This window comes from Sinocyclocheilus rhinocerous, unplaced genomic scaffold (assembly GCF_001515625.1).
Source record: "Sinocyclocheilus rhinocerous isolate Xijiao unplaced genomic scaffold, SAMN03320098_v1.1 scaffold254, whole genome shotgun sequence".
NCBI lineage: Eukaryota > Metazoa > Chordata > Actinopteri > Cypriniformes > Cyprinidae > Sinocyclocheilus > Sinocyclocheilus rhinocerous.
Window position 1 is genome coordinate 1,903,040 of NW_015628690.1, and position 16,074 is coordinate 1,919,113.

The following is a 16,074-nucleotide window of genomic DNA, read 5'->3' on the forward strand; positions in this document are numbered from 1 at the left end:
CACACTACAGCAGTGGGTGAAGCTTATTCACACCGAGAGTGTGAGAGTATTCTCTCGAGTTTTTTGGCGGATTGGCAAACCAACGTTAAAGGTGCATGTCCGCCACCTACTGATCTGGAGTGTGAAACGTACACGGTTGAGCTATGAATTATTCAACTATTATAGATAAAAGAAAATAATAATAATAATAATAATAATATAACTCTAACTTCAAACTCTTTCCATTAATCTTGTCTTTTTTAAATACTTAAACAATTCTCCATATATTCTTGATTGCATTACCCCATAACCTAATAGTGTCTTTAGAGATATACTATTAATTCCCATCAGTTCCGGCGCCATCTTGTGATCTTGTATTTACTTTCAAAGACTGCAGTTCTTGGTAAAACTTAATTGTTAAATGTAACTTCATTGGAACATATCTATACACAAGATTCTGTTAAGATTCCCAGTTTACATGCTTCATAAACTCTCAATTGGATCAAACAACAGTGAAAAAAAATGTTTAAACAAAACCTTAAGCTCAGTTTTTCTGTCAGTCCAGGATGTGCATGTGTTTTACTGCTGTTTAGTGTGCTGTCTATATATATTTTTTCTCTATTTTTACAAAATAAACACACTACAGCAGTGGGTGAAGCTTATTCACACCGAGAGTGTGAGAGTAAAAACAGTTATTCAGATACTATTGTTGTCATCACTCTCTCTGAAGACATCATGTTTCTCTTTACCTGGATAATAATCCAACTTTGCATGGGTAAGAGATGCATTCAATCAATATGTTTATTATAATACAAAAAATTATATTATTATAAAATTATATTATAATGAAAAAAAAATCAATTTGAGGCTTTTCATATATCTATTATTTAATTGCTTGATTGCCTTTATTTCATTTAATCCAATGAGAACAATCAATGGATACAGAGTCAAAGGTGAAAAGAAAACCCATAAATAAAGTTAGTAAGCGGAATGATACTATAAGTGAATGAAAAGAAATAAACTAGCCTAATACAAGTTAATGAACCCAAATTTACATATGTATAACTGAAATGGATTAATGTGAAATCATTGTGACATTAAAAATTGAACGAAGCATGGTAATATTGCTAATTACTTTAAAACCATACAAAAGCAGCTAATAGTTAAAGTTTCAATCTATTATCATGTGTAACTCAGTGTTCTCAGACATTTCATAGGAACTGCAATAACAGAATTTGTAAAATTTATATTACATTTTTAATATCATGTGAAAAGTGACCGAAAGGCATGCATATTTTTGGTGTACTTTTTTTCATATGTCACACCATTAAACATACTATTAAATTAAGGTTCAGAGCTTTCACTGATTTCACGCTCACAGAGATCAGGAAGTTTCTGAATGTCTTGATAACTGAACAGCAGAAAGCATCAGTAACACACAGTCAGAGCATAGAGAGAAACAACACATAACTGATCTGATCATATTCACCATGAACAAATACATGCTGCTGCTTTTCATTATGGCATCAGGTGTGGCATTTATGATTACTTCAGATCATTTAGCTGCTATTAGCTATTTTATTGATTTTCTTTCAACACACTTGTAATTTATATCTTTAGTGATATACAGTGTTTAAAATAAAACAAAACAAGTTAATATTGGGCTTAATGTTTGCAGATGTGATGGCTGTGGACAAAATTGAACCAAATAAAGGGACGAGCATCATCAAAACAGAAAGAGAGCCTGTTACCCTGAGCTGCTCATATGATTCAAACAGTGAATATGTACGTCTGTACTGGTACAGACAATATCCTAATGGAGAACCTCAATATTTATTATATGAAGGAACACGATCAAGCCGTGCTAAGCACAGCTCTGATCCTCGATTCCAGTCAAGCACTTCTTGCATAATGACTGAAGTCATGTGACTGTGTCAGATTCAGCTTTCTATTACTGTGCTTTAAGAGTTGAAACCCAGTGATACAAAACATGAAACAAGTCGGACAAAAACTATAAGCCACTTTTTTTTTACGTTGAAGCTATTATTATGAAAACCAAATCAAAACCTCAATGTGAGATAATAACTGCAAACACCTGCGTGAGGTTGAGGGAAGAAATGTTTTATAAAAGGAATAAAAGGACAAAAAAAGGTCAAAGGTAAAAATGCTTAAAAGGGCTTAGGGTTGCAACTATGTGTTACAGAAATGTACTACAGTTGTGCAACACTTCATTCATGTTACATTTGCAAAAAACATAAAGCTCCATGTGTTTCATGTAGTTTTTTTTTTTAAATCGTCCTGTGACAGACTGTCTGACACTAAAATATGACTAATGTTAATTTCAACTTGTGTAACAAAATCTACTATGCACCCACTTAGATTATTTACAATTATTACTACTTAGAATTTATCTGTATCTTAACAATAATGAACAGAAAATTGGTTTGACATATACAGGTGCATCTCAATAAATTAGAATGTCGTGGAAAAGTTCATTTATTTCAGTAATTCAACTCAAATTGTGAAACTCGTGTATTAAATAAATTCAATGCACACAGACTGAAGTAGTTTAAGTCTTTGGTTCTTTTAATTGTGATGATTTTGGCTCACATTTAACAAAAACCCACCAACTCACTATCTCAACAAATTAGAATACTCCATAAGACCAATAAAAAAAAACATTTTTAATGAATTGTTGGCCTTTACAATGAGAGGCATGAGAGAGAGAATTTAAGTAATCTAATGTAAACAGGATCAAAACATAAAATAAAGCAACATTCTAAAATGAGTCAAATTCTTTTTAATCTATTAAACAGCGAAACAGGGCAGTTGTGGTCTAACGGTTAGAGAGTTGGACTTGTAACCTGAAGGTTGTTGTGGGTTTGAGTCTTGGTACCAGCTTGTACGTGACTGAGGTGCCCTTGATCAAGGCACCTAACCTCCAATTCCTCCCTGGCTGCAGCAGCAAAGCTCACTATTATTGTGCTCTAAGAGTATTATTAGCCCAGTGATACAAAACATGAAACATGTCATACAAAAACCCGAAGCTCTTTTCCACTTAGATTTTTTCTAGTGAACACCACATCAAAACCACTATCTATCCATTCCTGTTGAGGCCTGTCATAAAACTTCAAAGACACTTGTGTGGTTAGTTTTATACACATAGTCTTAAAGCACCGTAATTAACTAGCATTTTAATTTACATTTTAATTAGTATTATTTTTTTCCCAGAAAATGAAAATTAATTTTAATATGAAAAAAATATTACAAATACGTGAATAAAATGAATTTCGAGTTCATGAGCACAATAAAATAAACTTGTGCCTTTGTCCACCACAGCAAAATTCAAAATAGACTATGATGAACAATGTGCTGAATATGTTTTGCATTTTCATGTATTTTTTTGGTCATTAACCTGGATTTCAGATGTTTTTGAATGTGCCAGAGGGAGGAGTCAAAGGAACCTCTTCAAACAAACTGTGTAGTGTAGATCAAGTGCACTTGCTCACTAGAGTATATACAGTCACTCTGTCACAGACTAGATCAGGGGTGAGCATAAGATCTGGATTTATATTAGACTTAATTTTTAAAGCAAGAAAGATGACAGACTGGATAAAACAAACTATCATTGTTTTCCTATATGTCTGGGGTAAGTAACATTTTTTGTGAGTAATTCTTTTTAATACTCTTAAATACTCTTTGTAATACTACAAAGTTATTTTGAATGTTTATGATATTTCTTTGCTGATGTTGTTCATGATTTGAATCTACAGGAATAGAATCACAGGACAGTGTTGAGCAGAAAACAAGAGTTCAGACTGTTTATGAAGGTGGAACTGTAATAATCAACTGCACATATCAAACACAGCTCACCCCGACTCTCTTTTGGTACCAGCAAAAAGTAAACAGAGTTCCTAAATATATGCTTCAAAGAGTTGGTAAGACTGGAGTTGAAGATGAAGAGTTCAAAGACAGATTTAATGCACATATCGACACATCTTCAAAATCAGTTCCTCTGACAATCCAGGATGTGTGTGTGTCTGACTCTGCTGTATACTACTGTGCTCTGAAGCCCACAGTGAGAAAACTCAAGTCAAACCACATACAAAAACACAGATGTGTTCGTTTCTTTACAGTAAACATGTCTGAAATGTAAAATCTATAATAAAGTTATACTGAAGATAACACAGTCAAATGAACTATAATTCTCATTGTGCAATCAATGTAATATTATCCATCCATTCTCCAATCTGCTTATCCTCTGTAGGATGGCAGCAATTTTATGTTATTTTGATATTAATTTTATTTAATTGCACGATTTCAACTTTGAATTATGTAAATGTGTTTTCTTGATGTAAAGGATTTTCACAGCATAACTGTCTTGCTAACATGTGAACCACTGGATTATGATGCATGATGGAAATATAAACATGTGTTGCATTTGATTAAAGAATTACCAAATTAGAATTTATCTTTAATTTAACACTGATGGACACATAAATGTGTTTCACATGATGCTACACTGTTGTGAGTTGGGCCCAAAATGACATTCAAAATGTTTCTGACTCTGATGGAGAAAAAAACTCTAAAACACTAAACACTAAAACATCTGGTTATTCTGTATTTCTTTGGTGTGGTTTATTTTGCTATTCAGGTACTTGTCTTTCACTTCAGAATTTTTATGTTATTTATTTTTATTATTGTACAGCACATTGGTCAATGGACTGTTGTTTTAATGCTGCTTTATAAATAAACTAAACTAAACCAAACTGAAAACTGTTATTCTTATAAGGACAATCATATTCCCAAAATAAGGATCCAAGATTAATTTTGGTTTATTTGTTTGGTACAGTTGTAAAAATTGTTCATGTGCTTAGATCTTTCTTTCTCTTTCTTTTTCAGATCTTTCTTTCTCTTTTCAACGTCTGAATTGAGCTATACTATGAGGGAGGAGGGACTCAGTGTTCATATCGTGTCTGACAGAGACTGTGGTTGAATCGATTCAGTCTGACTCTTCTCAGAGTGAACTCTTGTATAATGGATCTTCATTCAGTTATTCTGCTCTGTGTCTCAGCTCAGTATGATCCCTATGAAGCTGTTCTTTAACACCTGTAATTCAGTCAACTGTCAAACTATAAAACATTTCATATATTCCGCATTTGCAATAAATAATGCAGGTTGATGTATGCCACAGGATGGCAGTGTTCACACACTTTCACATGGAGATATTGTTCCTATCCTATATGAGAAATAGTCATACTACAAAATTATGTTAAACTTTTATATTGTACAAATTATACTGAAAATATACTTACATAACAGAAAATATATAAATCAAGAAATCCCATATTCTTCAGGTTACTTAACATTTCCATGCTAATAATAAAGAGTAAAAAAAAAAAATGCAGGCATCAAATATTTGTGCCTTTACAACCTTAATAAACTCAGAAATGTAATGTATATTGGTGTAATGTGTACAGTATATTTCACTGACTTCTTCATACTGGCACTTATTGGGTTTATTTTTTTTTTTGGAATAATAATGCTCTTTTTAAAGAAATACTCCATTGCATACACTCTGTGCTCCATCATCACCATTATCATGGTTTGTGCACAGTGAGGAAGCTGAAGTCCATCAAAAATGGTTTAATTAACATGCTTCTGATATTGTTTTTGATGTAGGCTAAACCCCCATGTAAAACTTTTTATATACAATGTTCTTTAAATCGCTTATACAATAGCGTAGTTATCTAACACAGTTAAATGACAGTCATAAACAGCAGAAGGAAGTTCAGAGAGCAGGAAGTTCCTGTGTGTGTTTCTGACTGATCTGGAGTGACTTACAGCTCAGAGCACTGAGAGCCTCAACAGAGAACTGAACTGATCTGATTGAACATGGACAGATGCATTATACTGATTCTCACTGTGGGAACAGGTATATTATTTACTGAGCAGCTGACAAAAATATTTATGTACATAAAAAGGCTATATTGATATTATTTTGGTCATTTCTATTTTGTAAAACATGCTGTGACATGTTTTTCCAATATTATTTTGACAACTTTGCTTTCACAAATCAAAAATCTGTTATATTTGTGCTTACTGTTGACAGGTTTGGTGGCTGGAGACAACATCGAGCCAGATAAAGGGACAGAAAAAAACTCTAGAGAAGGAGAAATGGTCAAGCTGAGCTGCTCATATAGTTCAAGTAGTGAATATGTTGTGCTTTACTGGTACAGACAGTATCCCAACAGAGAACCTCAGTATTTATTACTCAAAGGAGCCCGATTACGTAATGATGATCACACCTCTGATGGTCGATTTAATTCGGATACAACACGCACATCCACTGAACTCACTATTACTGATGTACGTCTGTCAGATTCAGCTCTCTATTATTGTGCTCTAAGAGTAGTAGCCCAGTGATACAAAACACGAAACTTGTCTTACAAAAACCTGAAGCTCTTTTCACTTTGAAACTATCTACTGAAAACCACAATCAAAACCATGATCTATCCAGCCCTGAATGTAATAAAATATGTGGTAACACCTGTGTGAGTTATAATTAGACATAAAAACTTCCAAAAAGCACTGACAATGCAGTATTACATTCTTTGCGGTTCCTTTTATACACAAACGCATTCTAAAATATAATTTCTTAATCGCTTGTAATGCAGTAAAACAGGGAGCCAGTAAAGGGAAGTCACTTAAGTGAGATTTGTTGAAAGGGTGTTGAGATTTCTGTCTTTTTAAATATTAGGACTCTCAGCACTACTCCTGTTGAGTTCATGGCCCTGTTGCCTCTCCAACAGCATCCAGCCTATACTGATATATTATCGTTCAGTCTTTTGGGTTTATTTTCATGGCTTTGGCAGTGACATCGGAGCTTCTTCTCCCACTGACACACAGACTATTGTCATGCTCAAATCTAGTCCTCAACAAACCAAAGCCATCTGCATTATATATTATTCATTTAGCAAATGCTTTTACTCAAAGGGTCTTTGTCATTTATGTAATACAACAACATTCTTTGTGCTTTTTAGTCTTGCTGCAAGAAAGAATGATACATTATAAAAACATTTGTTTTTTTTATAGTACAGAAAGCAAAAAAAAAAAATATCAGAAAGGGACTTGTTGCATTAAGATTATTTCAGCTTTTGTCTTTGAGAAGGACCGTTTATAATTGAATGAAAACAATGTAATTTCAGAAGTTGGCCACTGTGTGGCATAATCTATGATGCTGATTTATGAAGTCCCTGCTATATGTGTATATCCTTTGCAAACATATTTGCACTGTTAGACTTCAGACTAATATTGCCTGCTGCACATAAACAATGCTAATCTGGCTGAGGAATTTACTTTTACTGGCAGTAGTTCTTGGTAAGTAATTAAATTAAGTCTAACATAGTCCATGATCATTATATAAGAATATACAGTATATCTGTGTTTTTTTCTTGACAGAGTGCAATACACAGGATTCTGTCAATCAGCCAACAAGAGTTCAAACAGCTTCTGAACATGAGATGGTTAAACTTCACTGCACTTACAGTACCAGTGATTCATACCCTTATCTTTACTGGTACCAACATAAAACCAATGGATTCCTAGTTTACATGCTCCGTAAACTCTCGACCGGATCAAGCAGCAGTGAAAAAGAATTTGAGGAAAGATTTCATGCAGATCTCAACAAATCCTCAAGTTCAGTTTCTCTGTCAATCCAGGATGTGCGTGTGTCTGACTCTGCTGTTTACCACTGTGCTCTGCAGCCCACAGTGACTGAAACACATACACATCCTGACAAGATCTAAGGGCTCTGAAACATACAGTTTTAACATGAGCATATTTTTTCAATGCTGTTAGCAGTGGGTGGAGTTTATTCACACTGTTGAGAGTGTGAGACAGAGACAAACAGTTGTTCAAATACTATATTTGCCATCACTGTCTCTCTGAAGACATCATGTTTCTCTTTAACTGGATAATAATTCAACTTTGCATGGGTAAGATATATTTTTTAAGCAATATGCTTATTATAAATGTCCCTTAAAATCCATTTAGTGTTGCATATGCAGTGAATAAATGTTTTTTTTTTTTGTTGCACAGGAAATTCTTTTGGTGACACAATACAACCATGGTTTCCAGAAAAACATGATTCTGATGGTGAAAATGTGACTCTGTCCTGTAACTACAGTCTCACTAGCGGCACTAGTGTTACTATCCAGTGGTATCGCCAGTATCCCGGAGCAAAACCAGAGTTTTTACTTTTTGTCACTGAATATTCTAGCAAATCTGTGCCTGAACTACGTCTATTTTCAGAAGCTAAAAAAGAAATCAAACGTGTGGATCTGGTGATCTTCTCTGCTGCTGTATCAGACTCTGCTCTGTACTACTGTGCCCTGCAGCCCACAGTGTCAGGAAACTCAGTAACAATGTGCAAAAACCTGATATACAGAATTGCATCTATTACACAAAATAGGTTTAGCAACAAGAACAAAACTGTAACAAAATACTAGTAATTTTAATACTGAAATCATCTGAGGTCTTTTTGAAGACCATTGGGATGCAAGTGCCAGTTGTATTTGGAATAACAGAACATGAGTCAGCATTGTGAGAGACATGAAAGTAAAGCCAACGTTAAAACACCACTGCTATCAATGATGTAAATATTAGGAAATATCACACTGCCACTGAATGCCGCAACTGACTGATCAAGTGTAGAGAGCGGTCAAGTCTTTATTCACTGCATGTTTTGGTGAATAAATAATATAGGCTAATCAAATGCATGAATGCATAGTGTATGCATATCCTAAGATTAATCATTGCACATGTAATAATAATTAAGTGATATACTGTAGTTTAATTTATACACAATATGCAGTCTTCTTCACAGAGGCTCCTCCTAACAGTCAGACCATGTGATATGAATTTACTGCTGCTTTATCAGATGCAGAAAGAGGAAGAGGATCACAACATCTCTGCATATTTTTTAAGAGTCTGCAATTTCAATTGTATATAATGGCGCTCTGGAAATTTAATATTGTGATCATAGTTTTATATATCTGGGGTGAGTAGTAAGATTAAATAACTATTCTTTTCAAATCTATTTAAAATGAATTTTCCTTATGTGTGTAATGTGCATATTTAGTCATATTATTTTAATTCAATTTCAGGTTGTAATTCTCAGTCTCAAGACAAAGTTGATCAGCACACAAGGATTCAATCTGCTTTTGAAGGTGATACTGTAACGATCGACTGTACATATGAGGCTACTTATACAGGCCCGACTCTCTTTTGGTACCAGCAGAAAGACAATGGAAATCCAAAACACATGTTAAATAAATTATCTAAATCTGGAAACAGTGAGGAAGAATTCAAGGAGAGATTTCATGCGAATCTCAGCAAAACTTCAGTTCCACTGACAATCCAGGATGTGCGTGTGTCTGACTCTGCTGTGTACTACTGTGCTCTGAGGCCCACAGTGACTGAAACACACTCAACACTCATACAAAAACTAAGGAATACACATTACAGGGGACTTACATTGCCAGGCCCCTTTGAAATCTGTATGCACAGAACATGAAGCTCAACAAAATTGGAATGACCGGCATTCACATATGATTATTTTCAGGTAGTTTCATTTAACACATTGTAATCAAGTTTAAATCCATTTCACAATTCCACAAATGATCCCCCAAATTTATTAAAAAATATTTTTAAAGTTTGCAGATTCTGCCTCAGCATAATAATAACGAATAGGGGACAAAATAAAAGAAAACATACTAAAACTAGATTTGAGGCAGATGTGGTGTAAATGCAGATATAGGATACAGGTCACTTTTAAAAGAAGGTGTAAGCAGGTCGTCAAAAAAATCGGATAGGCTATAGTCAAAAAATCAGATTTGGGCATCCAGACCTGCAGTGTAAATGCAGCCTAAATGTAATGTTTAATTTTAAACTATGTGCAGATGTGAGGGGGGCTTTGGCATCAAAGATGTGACTCTCACATTCAGCTCTTTACTATTGTACTAATTCTCAAATAATAAAATAATGATCATAGATCAATTTTCTATTTTCTGCTGTAATACAGGAGAAAACATTTGCGATTGTAACTGTTCCTCGGGTGTGAAATGTAAACAGAAAGGAGGGACTACACAGATCTGACAGTGAATGCGGTGCGCTGCACAATATCTTCTATAGTCTGGCATGTATTTATATATTATATGTACAGGGAGAAATGTGACCCTTAAATCTTGAATTACATGCAGACCCCTCTATTATATCTAGAACTATTTTGCCCATTCAGAGGAGCCACACCTTTGAGCATTTTTAAATGCAAATGCATGATTATTGTAGGTTGAAAAGTGTCAGTGTAAAATATATGTGGTAGAAATCACTCATTCACATGCACAAATGTGGTCAATAAACAATCAAGGTAATCATCTTCAGATCATTTACTACAAAGAATATAAAAAAATGGGTGCATGATACCCATTGGTTTATCCAGTAACTAAATATCTTTACAACACAGAGATGACTAGCTAGTTTCAAGCATGTGTCCTAAAACATTGTCAGGCTAATTCTAATTTGGTGAAAAATGGTTTAAAAAAAACATTTTTTATGCTATTTCAAACTTCATCCACAAGGGGTCAGCATCACCATCTCCATGTATGAGTATATCACGTGACAACACAAACCTTTAAAGAAGTACTCTGCGAGATGAACAGTTTTTGAGAGCACAGCTGATTGAATGTTTGTTTATAGATCAGCTATGTTTAGATGGGCTTTGATTTCCCTGTGTTGCATAGCACATTATGATGGTAAGCACATCTGTATACTTTAAAAGAAAATGATTTACTGACATTAAGCTTAATAAATGTTTAAGTTTACTTTGCTAATAATTCATGTTAATGACTTACTTTTTCCTATCTATTTTTCCAGTGTCCTCAGCACAGGACAGGATTGAACAGACTTCAAGAGAAATGACTGAAAGTGAAGGAGCTCAAGTTATTTTAATGTGTAATTATACTACTGCTTCTACAAGTCCGTTCCTCTTTTGGTACAAACAGCTACCAAACAGATCACCAACATTCATTCTGAATCAATATACCACTGAGCCTGATTTTACAAAGAAATATTCTGCAACACTGAACTCCACACCAAGAACATTTCCACTGATGATCAAGAACCTACATGTGTCTGACTCTGCGGTGTACTACTGTGCTCTGAGGCCCACAGTGACTGAAACACACTCAACACTCATACAAAAACTAAGGAATACACGTTACAGGGGACTTACATTGCCAGGCCCCTTTGAAATCTGTATGCACAGAACATGAAGCTCAACAAAATTGGAATGACCGGCATTCACATATGATTATTTTCAGGTAGTTTCATTTAACACATTGTAATCAAGTTTAAATCCATTTCACAATTCCACAAATTATCCCCCAAATTTATTAAAAAATATTTTAAAAGTTTGCAGATTCTGCCTCAGCATAATAATAACTAATAGGGGACAAAATAAAAGAAAACATACTAAAACTAGATTTGAGGCAGATGTGGTGTAAATGCAGATACAGGATACAGGTCACTTTTAAAAGAAGGTGTAAGCAGGTCGTCAAAAAAATCGGATAGGCTATAGTCAAAAAATCTGATTTGGGCATCCAGACCTGCAGTGTAAATGCAGCCTAAATGTAATGTTTAGTTTTAAACTATGTGCAGATGTGAGAGGGGCATTGGCATCAAAGAGGAGGAGTTTGGCATATTGATCCAAGATGACCTTGTTACATTTGCTAGACTGTCACAAAGACAGTCAAAAAAACTCCTGCTGCAGTGACACACATATGTACAATGATATTTCATTCAGTCATTTTGCTTTCTGCCTTGACATGTAAGTGCATTTGTGTATGTTTTGCATGCATTTGCATTTCTAATTTAACAATGTACATATATATATATATATATATATATATATTGTCAAATAATCTTATCTTACATGCTTAATTAATTTTTCATTGAAAATATAAACTTATTACATCCTTAAATACTGTACATTTTCCCCTGCTTTTACAATGTAGAATCCTATATCACAATGACAATGCAACATTACTATTTAATATAATTAACTAGTATTGTTTATTGTATGCTTAATTTCAAATCACTATAGTAAATCAATTTAATCATTATTTACAAATGATTATTATTTTTTTATCTCTCTCCCTCTTTTCCAGGTGTGAGTTTTGGAGATGAAATCACAGCAGACAGCACTGAGGAATCTGCTGCAGTGGGTTCAACTGTTACTTTATTCTGCAGTTATTCCTCTGCACAATCACTTCAATGGTACCGTCAGTATCCCGGATCAGCTCCTCAATTTCTTGTGCTTATAATAGAGAGTGTGAAAGACACTAAGACATCTGATGTAGATCCCAGATTCTTCACTAAGCTCAGAAAAGAAAAACAAGCTACAAAAGAAATCAAACATGTGGATCTGATCATCTCCTCTGCTGCTGTATCAGACTCTGCTCTGTACTACTGTGCTCTGAGGTCCACAGTGACAGGAAACACAAGAACACTGTACAAAAACCTGACACAGATGAAGGTGTACAACCAATTTCTTTCCATAATATAGGTACAGTATATTATAAATTCACACTGTATTAATATGAGATAAACTATAAAACAATATATAAACTATATAGTTGCAGCAGTGGTATGATAAATTATGCATATTTTTAAACTTATGAATGCTATTTGTTTGCACTCTCCTCTAGGATGTAAGTCACTGACTAAACATTGATTTAAATACAGTTCAACTTGCAATTTTTGTACAGTCACATTAAAGGGGTCATATGATACATGCAAAAATGCATTAAATTTTTCCCTAAATTCTGTGTTTTCCATTTGATTTCTTATGGATTGCGTGTTTTATGATTCAGTACAAATTTATCATAAAAAATGGTGTCTAGTGAAATGAATTAATAAAACTTTAACAATTTAACTAATCTTTTAAAATGTAATCAAATGAAACGTCTCAGGTTACGCATGTAACCATGGTTCCCTGAGAATAGGGAACGAGACGCTGCGTCCTCTAGAGGGCGCTTTGGTCACCGACGCTTTCCTAGCGTAGCTCTGGCAAGCAGAAGCCTCAATAGATAACTCTCTGTAGCGAGAGGAGGCCTGACGCTCGCAGTAATTAGCAGAGCTCTAGGAGCAGAGGCCTCAGCATGACAACTCTCTAAACGAGAGGAGGCCTAACTGCACTCCATACTCAGGACATCTTGTAAGGAGGCTCACAGAGAGCCTACAACTCACAGATCTTGTCCTAGCGAAGCTCTCGTGAGCGGAGGCCTCAGTAAATATCCCTCTGTAGCGAGAGGAGGCCTGACGACGCTCACAGTAAATAGCCGAGCTCTAGGAGCGGAGGCCTCAACATGATGACTCTCTAAATGAGAGGCCTAACTACACTCCACGCTCAGGACATCTTGTAAGGAGGCTCACATAGAGCCTACAACTCACAGATCCTGTCCTAGTGGAGCTCTCACGAGCGGAGGCCTCAATAAATAACCCTGTAAGGACATTAATTCTTTTGAGAGGGGAATCGAATCTTAAGATTCAAAATAAACCCTATTGAACTGATTCCAAATTTGATAGTTTACACCTTATCAACTGTTCGTCCAGCGAGACGTTAACATCAGTATATACAGTTCTGAATATGAGAGTTTACGGAGTTCTGAGGAAGTCCCAAAGTTCTAGTACTTGTTACTAGTTCTTAGATCGCAACAAGAAAACCACAAAAGCAGAGATTGGCTTATATTTACTGCTTAAGATCAATTCAGCATAAATTTTCCAGCTAGTAAGGAGACCTTGTTTTCTTCTTCTTTTGATTGGATTAAGTCTTATTACTGCTTTCGACGTCTCTTGAGAAGATAAGCAGAGTGGGACAGTAACTGCTCGAGACAATTGGGCACCATGTTGATCATTAATTAATTTTACGACCGCAGATGGCTGGGGAGGAGAATCTTTAGTTTTAGCGAGAGGAGGCCTGACGACGCTTGCAGTAATTAGCCGAGCTCTAGGAGCAGAGGCCTCAGCATGACGACTCTCTAAACGAGAGGAGGCCTAACTACACTCCATGCTCAGGACATCTTGTAAGGAGGCTCACATAGAGCCTACAACTCACCGACGCTGTCCTAGCGGAGCTTTGGCAAGCAGAGGCCTCAATAAATAATTCTCTGTAGCGAGAGGAGGCCTGACGACGCTTGCAGTAATTAGCCGAGCTCTAGGAGCAGAGGCCTCAGCATGACGACTCTCTAAACGAGAGGAGGCCTAACTACACTCCATGCTCAGGACATCTTGTAAGGAGGCTCACATAGAGCCTACAACTCACCGACGCTGTCCTAGCGGAGCTTTGGCAAGCAGAGGCCTCAATAAATAATTCTCTGTAGCGAGAGGAGGCCTGACGACGCTCGCAGTAATTGGCCGAGCTCTAAGAGCGGAGGCCTCCTCTCGTTTAAAGAGTCATCATGTTGAGGCCTAACTACACTCCATGCTCAGGACATCTTGTAAGGAGGCTCACATAGAGCCTACAACTCACAGATACTGTCCTAATGGAGCTCTCGCGAGCAGAGGCCTCAATAGATAACTCTCTGTAGCAAGACGAGTCCTGACGATGCTTGCAGTAATTAGCCGAGCTCTAGGAGCAGAGGCCTCAGCATGACGACTCTCTAAACAAGATGAGGCCTAACTACACTCCATGCTGAGGGCATCTTGTAGCTCCATAAATGCAGCCAAACAACCAAACAAGTGAAACACGGTCTGGATGTTAAGCTGAAAATCATCAAAATATATGCAATATAAAAGAATTGTGAATAACAGCTTGCAACGCATTAATTTTGTTGCAGACCCATAACGAACGCGTTGCTGTGGCAATGCGAGATTCGAGCCGCTCGATTCTATATTGCATAAGAGCTTCTACCCGCAAGAAGAAAAATGCGTTGCATTTTATGAATGAACGAGAGCTGACTGTGCGTACTCCACTCCCAAACAAACCACTCATAAATCGTGTGTATCCCCACACATGATATAGCGAGAGAAAAACAAGCAATCTAAAAAGCAGTATTAATGCTAACCATATCAACCTCCTCGGAGGAAGATAGCAGCAGCAAGCTCTCACTCGGAGGGGGAAGAGACCGCAGCGCGGGCTTCCGAACCCCGAGAGAGAGTGCTAGATCAGAGGTGAATGCATCCCGAAAAATTCGCTCTAAACATTCCACCCAAAAGCGCGTCCCACATCCCTCGAGAATAGGGACATCACAAACGGAGCTTCATTGAGAAAATGTCCCTTTCAATGCATGCATTCTGCTCCCTCAGGAGCTAAAACACGCTTGCTCCTAACTCATGAACAAACAGACATCTCCTGAAGACAAGAAAGAGGATGACGTAAGTCACAGGTGCCCTTTTATACTTTCGGCCGCACCAGTTATGACGTCATGGGCTGCCGCCTGCCAATGTCAAGTTCATTGTTGTGTTTCGACTCATGCTTCAGACACCGGTCATGCCGAAGGCGTTCCCCATAGCGCCCTCTAGAGGACGCAGCGTAGAGTTCCCTTTCGAAAGGGAAATCAATTTACAACAAAACATTGCATTTTTTTTTTATCAGACATGATGCTGCACAACAGAACTGTATAAATTATGTGACTCTCAGAGCAGCTCTGAAGACGAAGTGCATGTGTTCATGTCCTCATATATTAAGACGCAGACGCTGAAAACACTGCGAGTCATGTGTGTTTCAGTTTGTGTATCAGATGAAACTACTCCACGCATTCACACAGACACACAGAACATGCAGACTTATTAGCAAAATGCACTGACTGCTTGCTGTAACATTTATTTCTGTTGTGATTAATCCATAATCCGTAAAAATGTCCAGAGCTTATCATCATTATTAACATAAATTGTATCATAATATCGATATGATATCATTTATCGCCCGATGCTAATTTAGGCTATTTATAGAACGTGCTTGGCTGGCGACTCAGAGATAGGGATGGGCGATACCCCTTATTTTGTTTTCGATACGATACCGATATTTTTCAAGGC

The 16,074-nt window shown here is 36.3% G+C and overlaps 4 gene segments (V, D, J or C); all 4 read left to right on the forward strand.

Moving 5' to 3' along the window:
• Positions 1–5,848: 5,848 nt before the first annotated feature.
• On the forward strand, positions 5,849–6,405 carry LOC107738225 (Ig kappa chain V-IV region S107B-like). The segment is given in 2 exon segments: positions 5,849–5,914; positions 6,092–6,405. Coding segments are annotated over 2 exon segments (354 nt in total).
• A 908-nt stretch (positions 6,406–7,313) lies between these two features.
• LOC107738226 (T-cell receptor alpha chain V region CTL-F3-like) lies at positions 7,314–7,787 on the forward strand. The segment is given in 2 exon segments: positions 7,314–7,359; positions 7,441–7,787. Coding segments are annotated over 2 exon segments (393 nt in total).
• Positions 7,788–7,912: 125 nt separating this feature from the next.
• On the forward strand, positions 7,913–10,959 carry LOC107738227 (Ig lambda chain V-VI region NIG-48-like). The segment is given in 3 exon segments: positions 7,913–7,976; positions 8,080–8,399; positions 10,915–10,959. Coding segments are annotated over 3 exon segments (405 nt in total).
• Positions 10,960–11,826: 867 nt separating this feature from the next.
• LOC107738263 (immunoglobulin iota chain-like) lies at positions 11,827–12,520 on the forward strand (the record flags this gene model as incomplete). The annotated part of the segment is given in 2 exon segments: positions 11,827–11,866; positions 12,207–12,520. Coding segments are annotated over 2 exon segments (354 nt in total), but the record flags the coding sequence as incomplete, so codon positions are not given.
• Between the last annotated feature and the right edge of the window lie 3,554 nt (positions 12,521–16,074).